The sequence below is a fragment of the Canis lupus genome, chromosome 19, assembly GCF_048164855.1.
Source record: "Canis lupus baileyi chromosome 19, mCanLup2.hap1, whole genome shotgun sequence".
NCBI lineage: Eukaryota > Metazoa > Chordata > Mammalia > Carnivora > Canidae > Canis > Canis lupus.
Genome location: NC_132856.1, coordinates 58580754 through 58597851, shown reverse-complemented (window position 1 = coordinate 58597851; position 17098 = coordinate 58580754). Strand labels below are relative to the sequence as shown.

Here is a 17098-nt window from a genome sequence, read left to right as displayed (position 1 = left end):
GGGGGGGGGCGCGCGCGGCGCGGCGGGCGGGGCAGCGGGCGCGCGCCGCCTCCTCGCGCCGGCCCCCCCCGCGCGCGCGCGGCGAATGGTTCGGCCCGGCCCCCGGCTCATTGTGCTCGCCTCACGCCGGCCCAAGATGGCGGCGGCGCTGGAGGCCCCGGGCCTGTGACCACAAAGAGGAGCCGGGGGCCGGACGGGAGCGCGGCGGCGGCGGCGGCGGCGGCGGCGGCGGCGGCGCGGCCGAGGCCCAGGCCAGCCCCCTCCCCTCAGCCTCCCGCCCTCCCGCGCTCCGCCCGCCCTCCTCCGCCCGCCGCCCCGCCCCCCGCCGGCGGCGCCGCGCCCCTCCCCCAGCCGCCCGACTAGCATGGTGCGGCGGCCGCGCGCGCCGACATGGGGGAGAAGCTGGAGCTGAGGCTCAAGTCGCCCGTGGGGGCCGAGCCCGCCGTCTACCCGTGGCCGCTGCCGGTCTACGTGAGTGCCGCCCCCGCCGGGTCCCGCGGAGCCCCCGCCCGAGGGCCGTTTGCGGGGCGGGGCGGGCGCGGGCGCGGGGGGCGCCGGGCTGCGGAGCCGGGGACCCGCGGGGGGGACGGGCCGGGGCCTCGGGGCGCCCGGCGGGGGAGCCCGCGCGCCGCGGCCCTCGCGCGCTCCGGGGGTGTCAGGTTTTGGGGAGCGCCGGCGCCCGGGGGCGGGGGCGGGGTCGGGGTCGGCGGCCCCCGCCCTCCGCCGCCGCGGGGTTTCGCGGCTTCCAGCCCGCGGCGCGCGCCGGAGTTTTTCTATTTTTGCTCCTCCTGCGGCCGGAGGCGAGGTCGAGCCCGGGCCCTGGCTTTTCCGGCGGGCAGCGCCCGTGTGTCCGTGTGTCTGTGCGTGTGCGCGCGCGTGTCCGTCCGTCCGGCCGCCCGAGCCCTGCGCAAGGCGGGAAGACCGACGTCCGAGGTGACGAAACTGGGGAGAACCTTCAAAACTCCAACCGTCCCGCCGGCCCCCGCCGCTCCGCCCTAGTGACAGCGCTCCGCACGCGCCCGTTGGCTGGCCGGCGCATTCTTTAAAACCGAATTATTATTGTTATTTTTATTACTATTTTTTTTCATCCTCAGCTTGCAGGCAGCACGGTCACTCTTTAGCCCAGCGCGGCTCTGGGAGTTTTGACAGATGCATCCCCAGCAGACAGCAGAGGCCGGCCGCCCCTTGCCGCCAGCTAGCTCGCCTCTTTGCTGCCGGGTGCCGCCGCTCTCTCTGTCCCTATGCCTTTTCCAGAAAGTCCGATAAACGGAATCAGCAGCTGGCAGCCTTTGATTCTGGCTGCTTCGGCTGCGCAGAGCCGTGTTGCCGTGGGTATGGGAAGGCCGTGTCCAGCCCCATCTTTTCATTTCCATGTTGTGCTGGCCAGTGGTGTTGGGCCGCAGCGCGCGCGCGGGATGGGGATGCTTGCAGGTAGGGGGTGGTGGTTAGGGATAAAGCTGCTACGAGCATGTGGAGGCAGGTTTCTGCATGAACTTGACTTTCCGTGTTGGGAAGCGTTCAGGAGGAGGACAGGGCGGTGAGGCCTGTGAGGCTGCGTGCGACATTTGTGCATCCCCCCCTGGTCGGCGTTGCGGAGTCCTGGGAGGGTGAAGAAACGCCCCGGGACCCACTGTCCAGGCTCTGGATACCCAGGTGAAAGTTCATCCAGGCAGCCGCATCATCCCCATCCATCATCACCGTTTTTAACTTGGAGCAGAGCAAGGCTGCGGCGGTTCATGCCTGTTGTAAATAAGGCCTTCTGTGTTGGACCTGGCGGGACCTGGCTTTCTAGGGGTCGGTGGTTCTGAACTACGGAGTGTCTTTCCCTCACCGGCCAGGCCCCCCGGTTGGCAGGGGAGGGCATCATTCTGCCTGGCGTCACAGGCCTTTTCCTGGTGTGGCTGTCCACTGCCAGGCCAGTGGGCAGGTGGGCCCCGCAAAGTCTTCAGCTCCCTGCAGTGGCAAGCAACGCTCTTGCTACAGCTTTGTAGTGAAGTCTGTTAATTTTCTGTATCCCTGCTGAGGAGGAAGTTTGCTTTCTCATGAAGAGGGAGGGGCAGTCCTTTTAGGAGGCTTCGTTTTGTGACGATTCAGTGATGAACACGTTAAGAAAACGGACAGCTTCGTAAGTTAACTTTTCAGAAGATCGGATTATCATTTGACTGCCTGCGTGAAATGACGGGGCCTGTTTGTTCATGGATCCATTCATTCTGCCGGCACCTACCGGATACTTAGTGTCCCTGCGGATGCAGAGGGCAGTAGATGGTATTCCCATCCCCAGGAAACTTATAAATGTAGGGAAGTAGGTGATCTATAAACACAAAAGTTCGGCAGTTACGCTGCCACCGCAGAGATGGCTGTCAGCTGAGGTGGTCCTGGAGGGAGGGGCTCCTGGTTTTGCCCTGGGGAAGGTATGGGTGGTTTCTTGGAGGTGGGGGCGTCTGTGGGAGGAAGTAGGGACAGCCACAACCACCCACACTGGGAAATGCCTACAGTCAGAAACAGGCTTTTGGGGAAATTGACAAATAGGCAGAAATAGAGTTTTTGGGAAATTGATAAATAGGAGGAGGGGGGCAGGCTGAGTTCTGCTCCTTCCATGACTTCAAGTTCTAGGATACCTGCTTGCAGCTCACCATGGCCCTGCTTTTGGTGGGAAAACCAGGTCTCAACTGGAAGGGAGGTGGTGGTATTTTTGGCTCTCTGGCAGCAGGGCAAGAACCTGCGAGGGCGTGTGGAGTGGTCCATCCCCTCCATGACTTATTAAGCCTGTGGGCGGGGGAGCAGCCCCAGCGTGACTGTCCCCGCCTACAGCTTCCTCTGGGGAGCCCACGATTCTCTGATGAATGCCCTCTGAGCAGTCATGCCCTTTATGCAGGGCGATGAGTAGTAGCTGAAGTGGGCGGCCAGAGTGAGCCTCCCTGTGACTCAGAAAATATTTTCTGACGCTGACCTCCTCTTGTGTGAGCCTTCTCCCTAATCCGCACTCAGGTGGAAGGCAGATTAACCCTTACCCAACCTTGTGTGGGCGGAGTAGCTGCTTTAAACGGGGCGGGACAATCGGGAAAGCCTTTATGTCATATGTGCTTGTTAGTTTTCATAGTCTGGTCCCTAGGATCCAAATGCCTGCAGGTCCCCTGTTCCAGATGGGTAGGAGACCCAGGGAGTGGGAACTTCGGATATTCATGAGGGGAGGCGGTGGCAGGGCTGCAGGGGACCGGCCTGCCTAGTCTCCCCCTGGGAGCTCTCCCCCTTTTTTCTTAAACTATTAATTTCAAGATTATTATAGATTCACTTGAACCCATAAGAAAGAACAGGGGCACCTGGATGGCTCAGTCAGTTAAATGTCTGACTCTTGGTTCAAGCTCAGGTCATGTAGTCATGGGTGATGAGATTGAGCCCCCTTGTTGGGCTCCGTGCTCAGCGAGGGGTCTGCTTCGCTCCCCCCCCCCCCATTGAGTGCACTCATGCGTGTATGTGCGTGCGCGCGCGCGCGCTCTCTCTCTCTCTCTCAAATAACTCTTAAGAAGAAAAAAGAAATAACAGAGACGTCCAGTGTTCTCTTTATCCAGCTTCCCTCAGTTGTGACATCTTACAACCAGAGAGCAAGATGAGCGTATCGTTGGTATTGGAACAAACAAGAAACAAAGCATTTTGGGGTTCTCTTTTGAATACAGGGACCTGCCCACTGCTGACAGTCTGCTTCTGGGAGTGCTGGGCCCTGGCCCCATACTTCTCTCCTGGGGAACTTCTTACTCTGCCTGACTTCCCCTGCAGAGTGTGCCTGGGGCTCCCTGCCTGTGGGAATAATGTTCCTGTTTCCTTTCTCTGGGTCAGGGTTGTACTTGCAGAAGACTGTCTCTTGCTTTCCCTGTCCCCTTGAGCTGTCCCTGCCGTTCCCACTGGCAGGGGCTCCCCGTAGCCCAAGCCCATGGCATTGATTCTGTGTATTTGCCGAGGACCTGCCGCATCTCGGGGGTGTGTGTGTGTGTCTTTCTGCCACTCCACGGCCCACGTGTGGCTCTGGTATGTCCCTCAGTGCCTCGCCATTCCTCTGCTCCCCTAACCCCTCTTCCTGACCACATCCAGTCTTCTCCCCTACCTGCCTGGATCCACCCTTCTAGTTCCAAGCCCTTGGGCCTTGTTCCTTGGCCTCTGCCTCTCAGGCCCTCTCCCCTGCATTGCACCGGTCCCTCTTGCTGTCCGTTGCTCAGCATCTGGGGTGCTGCCAGTGGAGGTCGGGAGGTCAAGGGCTCTGCTTTATTGTGCAACCACCCTAAGCCTCAGTTTCCTCTTCTCTAGAGAGGGTTCGGGTGCGGCTTGAATTCCTCTCAGCTAGTCGTGGGGGTGTGTGGGCTAATGCCTAGAAAGCATTAGGTTCACTCCAGGTGCGGACAGGGGTGAGTGATGGATGTTCGCTCAGACAACACTTTGTCATTTAAAGGCCCAATACTTTTTTGGGGGCGCTGAGGGACAGGGCTTTCTGGGCTTTGTGGTAGGGCTAGGGATAGAGGGGGCACAGCTAGTGGGGGTGAAGCGTGGCCTGCAGGGCACCAGGAGCCCGCAGGGGGCTTGGTTTCTGCTCTGGACGGTTGTTTTGCTGTGATCTGCTTAAGGGGTTAACGGGGTTCTGTGTTTCCCCTGATCTGCATGTGGCTCATTGCAGGTTGGTCTGCTCTTGCTCTGAGGGCGAATGCTGGGCTGTAGTACCTGGTTTGGGGTCGGGGCTGTCTGCCAGACCTGTGTGCCAATACAGAGGCCAGGTGCAAGGGCTGGTTGAGAAAGAGACACAGGGAGGGGCCAGGAGGACAGTCAGCAGGATGCAGGGGCAGCGGTGGGTCTTGTGGTTTTTGTTTATAAGTAACAGCTTTACTGCATTATAATTCACACGCCACTCCATCTGTCCATCTAAAGTACAGTTCCTTGGACTTTAGTCCATTCACAGGGTCATACCACTGCCATCTTTAGTCCCAGAACATTCCATCACCCAAAAGGAAACTCATCCTCATCAGCTTTCATACCCCACTCACTGTCCCGAGCCTCAATGAGCCCCCTCCCCATGTGTGGACGAGCCACATGTCACACATGTGGATTCACACACCGTGGGGCCTCCTGTGTCTGGTTCCCTCCCTGAGCGTGTGGGCTCAGGGTCCGTCCCCAGGGTGGCATGTGTGGGCACCTGGCTCCTGCTTATGGCCAAGTGATGTTCCCCTAACTAGATGGACTAGGTGGTCAGTGGGTGCTGCTAGGATGGCGCAGCTCCACACTCCTTCCTTGTGGGGGCTCCTTCCTCCAGACCCCCTGCTTGTTGGAGACCTCCTAGCACAGCACTCGGGGCTGTGAACCACTGAGTTGGTGCCTCAGTGAGGTCTGATGGGCCCGGCTGCTCTGGCCTTCTGGCTGGGCTGAGCGGTGGGGTGGGCGTGCATGCCTCCATACCAGCCTGTGCTTGGCCCCTCAGACTGCTCTCAGGCTTTCCTCAGCATGCCCTCCCTGGTTTTCCCTCTTTACACCCCAAGCTGTATTTAGGGCTGGCCTTGTTGGATCTCTGTGGCCCTTTCTGCTGTGACTGGAGGGTCTCGTGTATTGATTCTTTCAGTGGAGTGCCTCTTCATGATCCTGTGCTAATGGCCGTACCACAGGCCGGGCGTGCTGCTGGGATGGTGTTGGGCGGGATTCTCCTGCCCTGTAGCACTGGGGGCTGCAGGTATGGTGGGCCAGGTACTTTTAGATGTGGCCCTGTCCTCTGCGAAGCCTTGTTTGTTGCAAGGCCTGCACAGGTCACAGTTGGTGCTGGGTAGCATGGCCCCATGAAGAGGGGTGCGGCGGAGGTGGTGGCGGGAGCCCAGGCCTCCTTCCTGGTGAGTCATTGCTGGCTGTCGTCACAGAGCAGAAACATTCCATGAGAGCCAGGATGCGTCACAGGTGAGTGGTTGGCTTGGCACCCTCCTCCCCCGAGAGAAGTTATCTGAGCAGCATCAGCTGCCCTTATTCTGGACCCTTTGCAGTGTGACATTATTTCAGGGGCCACGTTAAGTTTAGTCCTTAAGACTAGTGAAGCTCAAAACCAGTGACTGGGTGAACCCGATTTTCTGCAGCTACTGGGAGCGCATTTGCTGCTCTCACGGATCCCATGCTTCATCGCGGGGTAGTGGCTTGTTCCTCGTCACTCAGCTCAGGAACCAGCACACCCCAGGCAGGTGCCCCAGTGTAACCATAGTCACCGTGTGGGTCTCTGCGTAATTGGGATGTTTTGCCTCGCTGTCACCTTCTCCCTGTGCCGCCTCCTGCTACGGACAGCAGGCCCAGAGCCCCCTGGGGTACCATTGCTGCGTAGACACCAGGGCTGTGAGCTGGGAGATTTCTCCCCCGCGCAGATGTCTCGCTGTGTGGTTATGTGGTGTCTGAAGACCCAGACAGTTGAGAGTGGGTCTGGGAGAAGGACTGGCTCAGATAGGAGGGCTCCTCAGCATAGGTGTGTCCCTACGGGCTCCGGTTTACAAAGGAGGGAGCCGCGCACAGAGATTACAAGACCCATCTGCGGTCCTGTTCCTTCCAGACTGCAAGCCTTCCTGCAGAAGGGCTCCCTGCTTGGTTTAATGCTGTGGAGATGGGTAACCGTGTTTGAACAGGAGCGGCCTTGGTGCACCTGAGCCACCATCTTTGCCCAGCCCCTCATGCCCCGCTTCTCGCCCTGCCCCGCTCTGCACTCCATCCTGAAGGATAAGTGTGAACCGCAGACCTGACCCCTTGTTCACCTCCTAGACCACCATCAGTAGCTGTTCTCTGCCTCAGGGGAGTTCGCAGAGTCTTCCTGCCTGCTCTGGGCACCGCACATTGACCTTCCTCTCCTCCAGGCTGACCTCCAGGGTGGATTAATACCCTCCTACCCCCAGCCTTCTTACTGTTTTTTGCTCTTCACTTGCTTGTACATATGGTGTCTATTTCTGCGTTCTTGCTTATTTGAACTGGAAAAGGTGCTATCACTATAAATGCTTGAATTAGCCATGTGAAGACCAAACCATAAATTAACTGCGTAGCTTAATCGTGAACTGAGACCAGAGTGGCACTCTCCGTTTTACAGTGATTAGGAATGAACGCTTGTTTTGTCACAGGGCCGTGTCGTAATATCTGTGAAAGGACAGGTTTTGGATGAAATTTAAAGTGATTATTAAGAGCAAATTGGCCATGTTGAGTTTTGAGATGTTTAGACAGAGTCAGACTGTGATCTAGTATATTCTTTAATGTGGATGTTATGTTATATGTTTTCCTTATTTCTGAGTTGAGGAATATAAAGTTTCAGAGGGGGAAGAGTGGAATCATTAATATATTCAAAAGACTGCAAATACGCCTTTTTTTTGTTTGTTTGTTTTAAGTAACCTTTAGGCCCAACGTGGGGCTTGAACTCACGACCCTGAGATCAAGGGTTGCATGCTCTTCCGACTGAGCCGGCTGGGTGCCCCTAACTGTATTATGTTTATCTTTCTAGTGTTCCTGCCAAGTAAGGAGGCAGCAGGCAGTGTTTCTATCAGGTGGATAGGAAGGCCTTCTGGGGTAGGGGCGAGGGCAAGGGTGAGCTGAGCGCAGGCTGATAGTGGGCCGAGCGCCATGCATGTGCGCAGAGCACATGCAAACCCTGAAAGCACTTTTCTGGTTTGTCTGCGTTTGGAGAACTTTCTGTCTGACCTTCCTGTGCAACTTTTTGCACTTGGAAAGGATTTTATTTATTTATTTATTTATTTATTTATTTATTTATTTATTTATTTATTTATTTATATTTAAGATATTTTAATTTGTTTTCACAAGAGACACAGAGAGAGGCAGACGGAGAAGCAGGCTCCCCACAAGGAGCCCAATGTGGGACTAGATCACGGGACTCTAGGATCACGCTCTGGGCTGAAGGCAGGCGTTTAACCGCTGAGCCACCCAGGGATCTCCTGGAAAGGATTTTAGACTGAAGAGTGGTGTACAAATAGAAGAGAGTTCCTTACCCCTTACTCTGCTGCCCGTGGCAGCAGGATCCCTGCCGTGGCTCAGCATTGAGGATGCTCCTGACTCTCTCTCCCCGTGTCCGTGTCTGCTTAGGTCCAGCCCAGGGTCTCCTTACTGTTCAGTTGTCCTGTGTCCTCAGCTACAACCTGTGCCAGTCCCTCACAATTAAGGGCAAGCTGGTGCCTGTCATGACCTGCCCACCCTGCAGGGGGCCCTTGTGTGGGGCTGGAGGCCATCGTGCCATGGTAGGAGTCCCCCAGGCTGGACGCTGTCTCCTCGGGGATCCCCTGAGGCTACTGGCGTCCATTCGGCTCACTGCAGACGGTGCTGACCCTGAGCCCTGGTCGGGGTGACGGTGCCAGGTCTCTCCCCTGTCCAGCCCCAGGGAGGGGTGTGTTGAGGCTGTCCAGGACCCTGGGGACCTTGCCTTTCTTCTTCCCTGCATCCCACTCCTGGGAGTTCCTCCCTGGGAAGACCTGCTCTGCTTTTTGCTTACTCACTTACGGTGAGAGCCTCCGTGTGGCCTTCACTCCTGGGTCCAGTCTGGTCACCTTCTCGCTCACCTTCTGAGCTGGCCCCTGGGAGCACCTCCAGGCTTCCTCCTGGGCCCAGGGCCTTCCTGCGCCCTTCCACAGCCCCATCTTTGCTGCCTGGTGTGCGGGATGTCCGGGCTCCCCCTGTGTTTCTTTGCCCCAGCCCTGGACCCCGCCATGCGTCCGAGGAGCTGGCTCCTTCGCAGAGCCCCGTCGAGGGGAGGACCGTGGCTGCTGTGCGGTCGCGTGGAGCTGCACTGGAAGCCGGGCGGGGAGCTGTGGGCTGCCCGGGCCTCGCCGCGGCTCGGAGGGCCGGTGTCCCCGCGTGGTGGTTGGCACGGAGGCCCCCCGCCCGCGTCTCCCCGGGTGATGGGCAGCGAGGTTCAGGGCCTGGGTGCTGAGCTGGCTGGAATCCCACGTTCCCAGCTGCCGCTTCTGCTGGGGCTGCTGCCTTTCCACGTGCGTCCTCCTCCCTGCCTTTGGCTGGGGCCCGCTGCTCCAAGGCCAGCTCCTCATCGCCCCCTCTCCTCTTGGGTCACCCTGTGAAAGCTGGCTCTTCACAGTCTGTGCCCCGGGCCATTGTCGCAGCTGCTCGGACTGCAGCAATAGGGTACCACAGACACTGATGCCTCACGGTCCTGGGGGCCGGCAGTCCCAGATGACAGTGCGGCAGGGTCGGTACCTGGGGAGGGCCCCTGTCCTGGCCCCACGTTCTCCCTGTGTCCCCACGGGACAGAGAGGGAGAACTCTGGTCCCTTCATCCCCTTGCAAGGGCACTAATCCCAGCAGGGGTGCCACCCTCGTGATCTCACTTAACCCTAGTCACCTCCCAAAGGCCCTGTGTCCTCACACCATTCCACTGGGAGCCAGGGCTCTAGCACGTGCGTCTAGGGAGCACAAACATTGCGTTCTTTGCCGGCTCCCTGTGTCTTAGCACCTGGCTCCTCCAGCACCCCAGGAGTGCTTCCGTGTTGGTGTCTTTGTGGAGCTTCTTACTCTGTGAAGTGTGTTGGCTGGAGACCCAGCTCACTTGGCCGTGCCTGCTCCCCCGCCTGTGATGGCCCTGGCTTGGCGTGGCGCTCTGGGTTTGCGTTCCTATACGAGGCTTGCGGCTGTTGTGCGACCTTGGCGGTGGCCTGTCTCATCCTCAGGTATGGTTGGCGGGGCTTGCTTCCACCGCCTTCCCAGAGCCCACGGGGCAGGCACCCTACTGTTGCTACCCTGCTCTTCCCTTGCTGGGGGTGTGCAGACACCTGGGGCTGTCTGCAGCCGCTCCTGCATCTGCTCATTTTCACGTGAAGGCCTCTCCCTTCCTGATTCTCAGGTCCTGCAGGTGCCACATCATGCTGCTTCCTGCCCCTGGTACCAGGTGTGCGGGCACACACCCCAGCCAGGCCCCTGGGCCCTGTGCTCTCCACCTGACTGGGCTTTGTAGCCACGGCCTTCTGGTCTTCTTCCTGGATCGAGTGTCCCGGTCGCCTGTTGATTTTGCACTGTGTCTTTCTTCACTCCTCCGACTAAATCTCTACGGTCAAAGCCCTGCCACCGAGGCAGACAGACACAGACCTTCTGCTGTGTGCCATCACCCACCTTCATTCTTTGTCCTTCTCTACTCCTCAGGGCTGTTTGCACATCAGCTTCCTGTCCACGGCAATTCCTGTGTCACAGTGCACATGAATATAGTCCACAGTTCCTCAGGGTGGTGGCTCTCAGAGTGGGTCCTGGAGCTGGCAGCGTTTGCATCACCTGGGAACTTGTTAGAAATGCAGATTCCCAGACCCCCGACCTGCCAAATCTGAGACTTTGTGCGTGGGCCCCATCTGTGCTTCACAAGCCTCCCCGGGGGTTCTGACAGTTGGCGCAGTGTAGGACCCTTGCCTCAGAGGACCTCTTGGCTTCTGCCCTCCCGCTGTGATTCCTGCTGGGGGTAGAGGGTGCTCTTTGGGTGTCGTTCTTGTTGCAAACGGCAGTCAGGAGAATGGAGCTGGTGGGCGGGTTCCCTGTGCACATGCTCCTCTGTTCACCTCTTGCCTCTGCACCCCGCCTCTCACCGTGCGCCCTCAGCACAGACAGCCCTCCAGCTGTGCGGACGTTTAGAGTGAAGGAGGTCCAAGTGCTCGGGAGCCTGGGCTCATTGCCTTGCACAAGGGCATCTGAAAGACGCTCCTGTCCACACTCCTTGTGTTGAGAGGGGGAACTGCACACCTGCTGGAGACAGGCTGGTGGCAGAGCCAGACCTGGGGTTGCTGTCCTGGGTGCTTACTCTCGGGTTTGTCCTCGGGGTACGAGAGGGGGCTGGGCTGGGCTAGTGTGACAGCCGGGGTCTCCCCCACGCTCTGTCCCTCTGCACGTGTTCCCTTCATACCGTCTTTGCCGGGCAGTGCTGAGGACATGAGGGCCACCGGAGCTGGCGAGGAGTTTTGTGTCTGCTCCGGATGTGATGACTGTCCCCCTCCGCGCCGTATGGTTGGAGGCAGGAACATGCTGTCCTTGTCGTAGCTGTTTTCACGGACTCCCCAAAGTAGAGGGCCTCTCGCCGCCCACTTTCCCAGTTAGCTGCGTTCGCTCAGCAGGGCTCATGTGGAAGAACGTCTTCCCGCTGCTCCCTGCGGATGTTCTGAGGCAACTCGCGGTACAAGAGAGGGTCCGTCCCCAATTCAGCAAACACACCGTCCTGCTGTGGCCTGCGCCAGGCTGGGGATGTGGGCTGTGTGTGCGAATGGGGGTGGGTGGGCTGTAGGGACCCTGGGGCTGGGGCGCAGACCCAGGGTTCCAGAGCTCCTGAGATGGAGGAGGGGTGGGTATCCCTGGGTCACAACACAAGGGCTGCTCATAAATCCAGGCTTCCTAGGGGCTGTTCTAACCTTTCCAGGTCAGCTTCTGGTCTCTCTCTCCTGAAGGCCTGTGGAGTACTAAGAAGAGCCCGTGTCCAAGAGGTTGGACTTTCTGAATCATTTATGGTGATCATTGCATCTTAAATTACACGTCTCAGGGCTGCCAGTGGCAGCTGGCCAGTCCCTAAAAGGATCATTCTGAAACCTTTGGAGTCACAGTTACAAACTTTTTTCTTCCCTTTTTCTGCTTTTAAAGCTTTGGGAAAGCTGGATTTCATCTTCTCACAAGATGAGATCAAATTCCAGGCACCTCTGCCTTTCCAGGTCCACGGGATGTGGTGTGAGCCGAGTCAGCCTGGCAGGCTGCGGCGGGTTCTTGTGAGGACAGGCGGAGTGGTGTGAGCCCCGCACTGGCAAGGGTCTGCTGCATAGCGGCTGCTCAGGGCTGCTGTCAGCGTGCTTGCCCCTACCTTGCGCTCGGGAGGAGCTTCACAGGGCTTTGCAGCTTGTTTTGTAGCTTTACGGTGCTGACTTGAGTCAGACAGACCCTTGCCGTTACAGGCATTTCTAGAATCACCGTCAAGTCCCGTTACTGTAGAACTTTTTCTCCTAGGCAGTGCTCCCAGACTGGCTTCTCAGCCTTGATGCAAAATCTGTATTGGTTAGCTGTGGCTGCCTAACAAATTAAGCAAAGTTGAGCAGCTTAAAGCAACACACATTTATTTTCTGATGGTTCCTGCGGTCAGGAATCCCAGAGCTGACTTAGCTGGGTGGTCCTGCCGCAGGGGTCTCTCCCGTCAGCACAGAGGCCAGCACATAGGAAGGCTGGACGGGGGCAAGATGAGCCGGTCATGCTGGTGCCCTTGCAGGGCTGCTGGCGGGAGGGAGGCCTCAGCTCCTTACTGCATCGGCCTCTCTGTGGGGCTGCTCATGACCTGGCAGCCAGCTTCCCTAGAGAGAGTGATCTGAGAGAGAGAGAGAGAGAATTGGTGGAAAGTTCCAGACTAATGTCTGCAGCTCATCACCTCTGCAGCTGCTTGTCCTTGTGCTGTGTGAGTTGATGGTCTCCTCTGTAGACCCCGTGACACAGCGTGGTGTCCTGTCTGCTTCTCAGGACAGGTAGTCCGGGAGTCAGGTAAGCTCCTGCCAAGACTGTGAATCTAGGTTTCATCAAATTTCGTTAAACGTTGCAGGACAGCAGCACAGTAGGGGCATCATTTGAGTGTCTTAGAAACGCAATATTTTCCTCCTGGGGTGAGGGAGTGCTTTTAATGATTGGCAGCATCACTTTTTGGATGTTTTTTTGTTGCTAACAGCTTTTTTGAGGTATAATTCACATACCAGACAATTCACCCATTTAGAGTGTGCAATATTCACAGAGTTGTGCAACTGTTACTACTATCAATTCCAGAACCTTCTGTCACCTGCAAAGAAACCCCATCCTCCTTTCCTCCCTGGCACCAACAAGCCCCCTCCCCGGGACAAGCCCATCCTGGATGTGTCACACATGTGGACTCACACCCCGTGGGGCCTTCTGTGTCTGGTTCTGTCCCTGAGCGTTGTGGGCTCAGGGTCTGTTCCCAGGGTGGTGTGTGTGGGAGTCTCACTCCTGTTCGCAGCCGAGTGATGTGTGTGTTTGGTGGACAGGTTGTGTTTTTCTGTTCATCTGTCGATGGACACTCTTGGGGCATTTCCACTTTTTGGCTGTTAGGAATGCTGCTGCTCTGAGTGCGCATACAGATTTTTGTGTGGATGTATGTTGTTTCTTTTGGGTGTGTACTTAGGAGTGGAATTGCTGGACCATATGGAAATTCTGTTTAAATATTTGAGGAACTGCCAGGGCGCTTTCCACAGTGGCTGCACCATTTTACATTCTCACCAGCCAGGTGTGAAGGCTCTTTTTTCCCCACCCCAACACTTAGTGTCCATCATTTTGACTCTAGCCATTCTTGCGGTTTAGATTTGTGTCCCTTTCTGGCTTAGGAGGTGGAGCGTCTTTTTGTGTCCTTGCAGGCTGGCCATTGGAGTATTTTCTCTGTAGCAGTGACCGTGTCAGTTCATGTTTTAATGGCCTTATTGTCTTTATTTTGAGTTGTTCGAGTCCCATGTACACACATCGGGGGTCTTGGTTTGGTTCCAGACCACCACAGTGAAGCAAATGTCTCAGTAAAATGACTCATGGGGATTACTTGGTTTCCCAGTTATATAAAAGTCATGTTTATGCTGTATGGTATCTAGTAAGTGTGCAATAGTATGATGGACATCTAAAAAAGAGACCATGTATATTTCTTAAAGAAAAAACACTATGCTAAAAAGTGCTAATCATCTGAGTTTTCAATGAGATAGAATCATTGATCACGGGTCACCATAGCAAATATAACAAGAAGAAGTTTGAAATACTGTGAGAATTACCAAAATGGGACATGCAGACACAAAGGGAGGAACTGCTGTTGGACAGACAGTGCTAATAGATGTGCTCGTCCTGGGGGCTGTAGCCCTCAGCATGTAAAAGCACCCCGTTTCCACAGTGCAGCCCAGTGAGGCATGCCTGTGACCCACACAGATGCTTTTCCAGAGAGAGGACTTGCAGAATTCTTCTCTCATTCTGTGGTTTGTCTTTCCGCTTTCTTGATGCTGTCCTTGGAAGCATCTTTGTTTCATTTGGATGAAGTGCAACTTACCTGTCCCCACCTCCATAAAGCGGAGGTTAACATGATCATTCTGGGAGTGGGTGTGTCGCTGCCAGGCAGGGACTGTGGTTGCCTCCCCTCTGCCCTGCACCCTCCTCACCAAAGCATTGGGTGCCACTTGTCTCCTGGTCTTGCTTCAGGTCCCACCGCTGCCTCGTGAGAGCTGTGGCTCTCTGCGCAAGTTGGTGCTCAGTGTCTCCATCTGCAAAATGGACTGCTGGCCATGCACATGGAGAGGGCTTGGCACACCTGAGCTCAGTGGATATGTTACACACTTCCATGTGTGTGTCGGGCACTCCCACTGCTGTGGCTATCAGATCTCCCACCTTGCTGCTGCCTGGATGGCAGGTGTAGATCTTGAGGGCCACGGGCTGAGCTGATAGGTGAGCGCAGTGATGGGCCTGGACGCCCGCTGGTCAAGCTATGTGGAAGGATGGCACTTCATGGGGCACTCTGGTGTTCAGTGGCGTGGGCTTCTGGGCAAGCCGTCCGAGCACAATATAGTGCCAAACGTCTCACGATATAGTAGGGAAATGCCCACGAGGGGTTTGTAGGGACTCTGAAGGTTCCGCTGGTGCTCAGGTGAGAGGGGCTTAGCATTTGGTGAGGCAGGAGGTGTGAAGAAGAGGCTAAGATGAGCAGAGAAGCTATGTTCCCTTGTGGGGTCACCCAGCTCTTCACTCCTGTCCACCCTCCCAGTGAATCGGAGCAGTGGGTGTGTTCCCGCTTCCCTGGGACCCAGAGGGTATTGCGCAGGTTGGCATGGCCCACCAATAGAGCCGGGGCTCCTGTGTCAGAAGGCCGAGTGCATGTAGTGCTGGGCCTGCGAGGCAGCTCTCCTTCCTGCCAATTCCCGTCGTTCTTTTCAGATCTTTTGAAGTTGGGCCAAAGCTGTCTTCACGTGCCCAGCAGAGCTGCTGCCATATGTCTTCTGACATGAGATATTGGGGCCGCTGGTTCCCACTGGCAGTCCCCAGCCCAAGTTTCTGACTTGACAGATCGTGCTGATGCTGCCAGTCAGGTGCCCCTCGTTTGGGTCCACTGGGCTGCACGGTGCCACCCAAGCCGGCTGCCTGTTTGCTGTCTTGTCCCCCCGCCGTGCCACATCCAAATAACTGGACTGCAAGTAACGTTTGTCATTTGATCCTTAGTTGGAGGACATTATTAAGAACACTGAAGGGATGGTTCTTCATTGGCCTTAATAAAAATAAGGCTTAGTACAAAATGCCATGCAATGTGTGATTCCATTCATGTGAAGTGTCCAGAAGCAGGCACTTTCACAGAGGTAGAAAGTGGATTAGTGATTGCCAGGGGCTGGGGAGTGATGGCTGTTGGGGGCAGGATATCTTTTTGTGGTGATGAGGGTGGTTCTGGAATTGGTGCATTGCTTGTACAATCCTGGAAGTTCTGCAATGCCACGGAGTTTCGTGCGTGAAGTGGGCGAGCTCTGTTCTGTGAGAATTCTATCCTGATAGAGCTGTCCCTATGGAAGCAAGGTTAGGGCACACGGGTACTCAGAGTTGTTTTGACACTTACTGAAGGATGTGGGGGAGGCACTGCTCTAGGCCCCCCCAGCCCAGGCTCTTGCCCCCAGGCGTTTGTTGTAAGGTGGTGCAAATGGCAGGGTGTGTATACACCCTCTGTGGAGCAGTGGCGGAGTGCTCCAGAGCTTGTATCAGGGAGCGACAGGGCCAGGAAAGGCCTCTCGGGACATCTGGTCCTGGTTTCTGCAAGGTCTGGAGTCAGTTGGCTGCCCAGATCACTCAGTTGCCTCCTCTGAGGAAGGAGCAGTGGTGAGCCCTGTGCAGCGGGCATGGTGGGGACCTGTCCTGATCAGTGGTGGGGTTAGTCTGTGTTCCTATGGGAGGACGGCCACGCTACTGTTGTGTTACTGGTGTTTCCCCATTTTACAGATGGGAAAACAGAGGCTTGGAGAGGTTCAGTAAGTCAGAGCCAGGACTGTGGCTTCCAGGCTGCAGGAGCACATGGGGGTGCGGGTGGGGGTCAGCAGAGTGGTGGGTGCGGGGTGGGGACAGGAGGGTCAGGGCATAGACTATCCCAGGCCCCTTCCCCATTGCCCGCTGCGGGATGGAGTGCCGTTGGAACAGGTCTTCCTCAGGGGTAGTGTGTCCAGTGTGGGCAGGGGTCCCAGAGCAGCCTCTCATGCCCCGGGCTGGGGCTGTCCGTTGGCCTTGCCGGGTCCCCGCACCCTGCACCACTGGAGGGTGTAAACCCTGTCCCTTTGTCTTTCAGGACAAACACCACGATGCTGCTCATGAAATCATCGAGACCATCCGGTGAGTGCGGCACCTGCCGGGGTGGGCGGGGCCTCACAGGGTGGGCCCCCAGGCAGGCCACCCCACCTGTGCTCTCTGGGCTTACCTGCCTTTGACCCCGCCTTGCCCTCCGTGGCTCCACGGCGAGCACCTCGAGAAGACTTGAGAAGCAGTGACAGCTTGGTCAGAGGAGTCCAGGTCGTCTGCATGTGGCTCCGAACAGGTCTCGGTGCTTCTCTGAGCCTTGGCTTCTTCTTGTGGAAGGGGAGGGAATTGCCCAGCTGGCAGGGTTTGGGGGCTCTCACCTCCCCTCTCCACCTTGCTTCCCTCTCCCCCCTCTTGGATTTGGTGCTGACTCAGCTCTCCTGCGGCTGCTCCTGCCCTCGGTAGCCTGGACAGCCTTCCGCTGGCTTGTTCTCTGAGTGCGGAGAAAAGGTCTGCCCCCCACCCCCTCAGGCAGGCGGCCTTGACGGAACCTGCATGAAGGCTGCCTGCCCTTCTGTTTCTGGTGGGCTTTCTCCCGTGCTGGCCTGGGGTCTGGAAGGACCCCCGAAGTGCTGGCCGTGGCTGCTGGGCGCAATTCTGTAACTGCTGCTTGCTCTACACGTCTGTGTTCAGAGACCCCATCCTTCTCTGAGCGTCTGCACTAAAGCCGTTCATGTGTATGTGTGGCTTTGGCCTCGGTTGCTGTGTTGGTCCCCCTAATCCTTAACCATGTAGCAACCACCTGGGCCCTGGTCATGATGTCTGCATGAACCTGCAGTGGCCGGTGGCAG

The 17098-nt window shown here is 57.1% G+C and overlaps 1 protein-coding gene across 4 annotated transcripts in view; it reads left to right on the top strand.

The window, feature by feature from the left end:
* Positions 1-330: 330 nt before the first annotated feature.
* Positions 331-17098, top strand: part of DOT1L (DOT1 like histone lysine methyltransferase) — a 64982-nt gene continuing 48214 nt past the window's right edge. The window contains exons 1-2 of one of the 4 annotated variants that reach the window (XM_072787965.1): positions 331-471; positions 16300-16343. In XM_072787965.1, the coding sequence (XP_072644066.1) occupies positions 391-471; positions 16300-16343 (125 nt within the window). In that variant the 5' untranslated portion in view covers positions 331-390. The remainder of the gene's footprint in view (positions 472-16299; positions 16344-17098) is intronic. The other 3 variants (XM_072787964.1, XM_072787967.1, XM_072787966.1) reach the window with 3 other exon arrangements.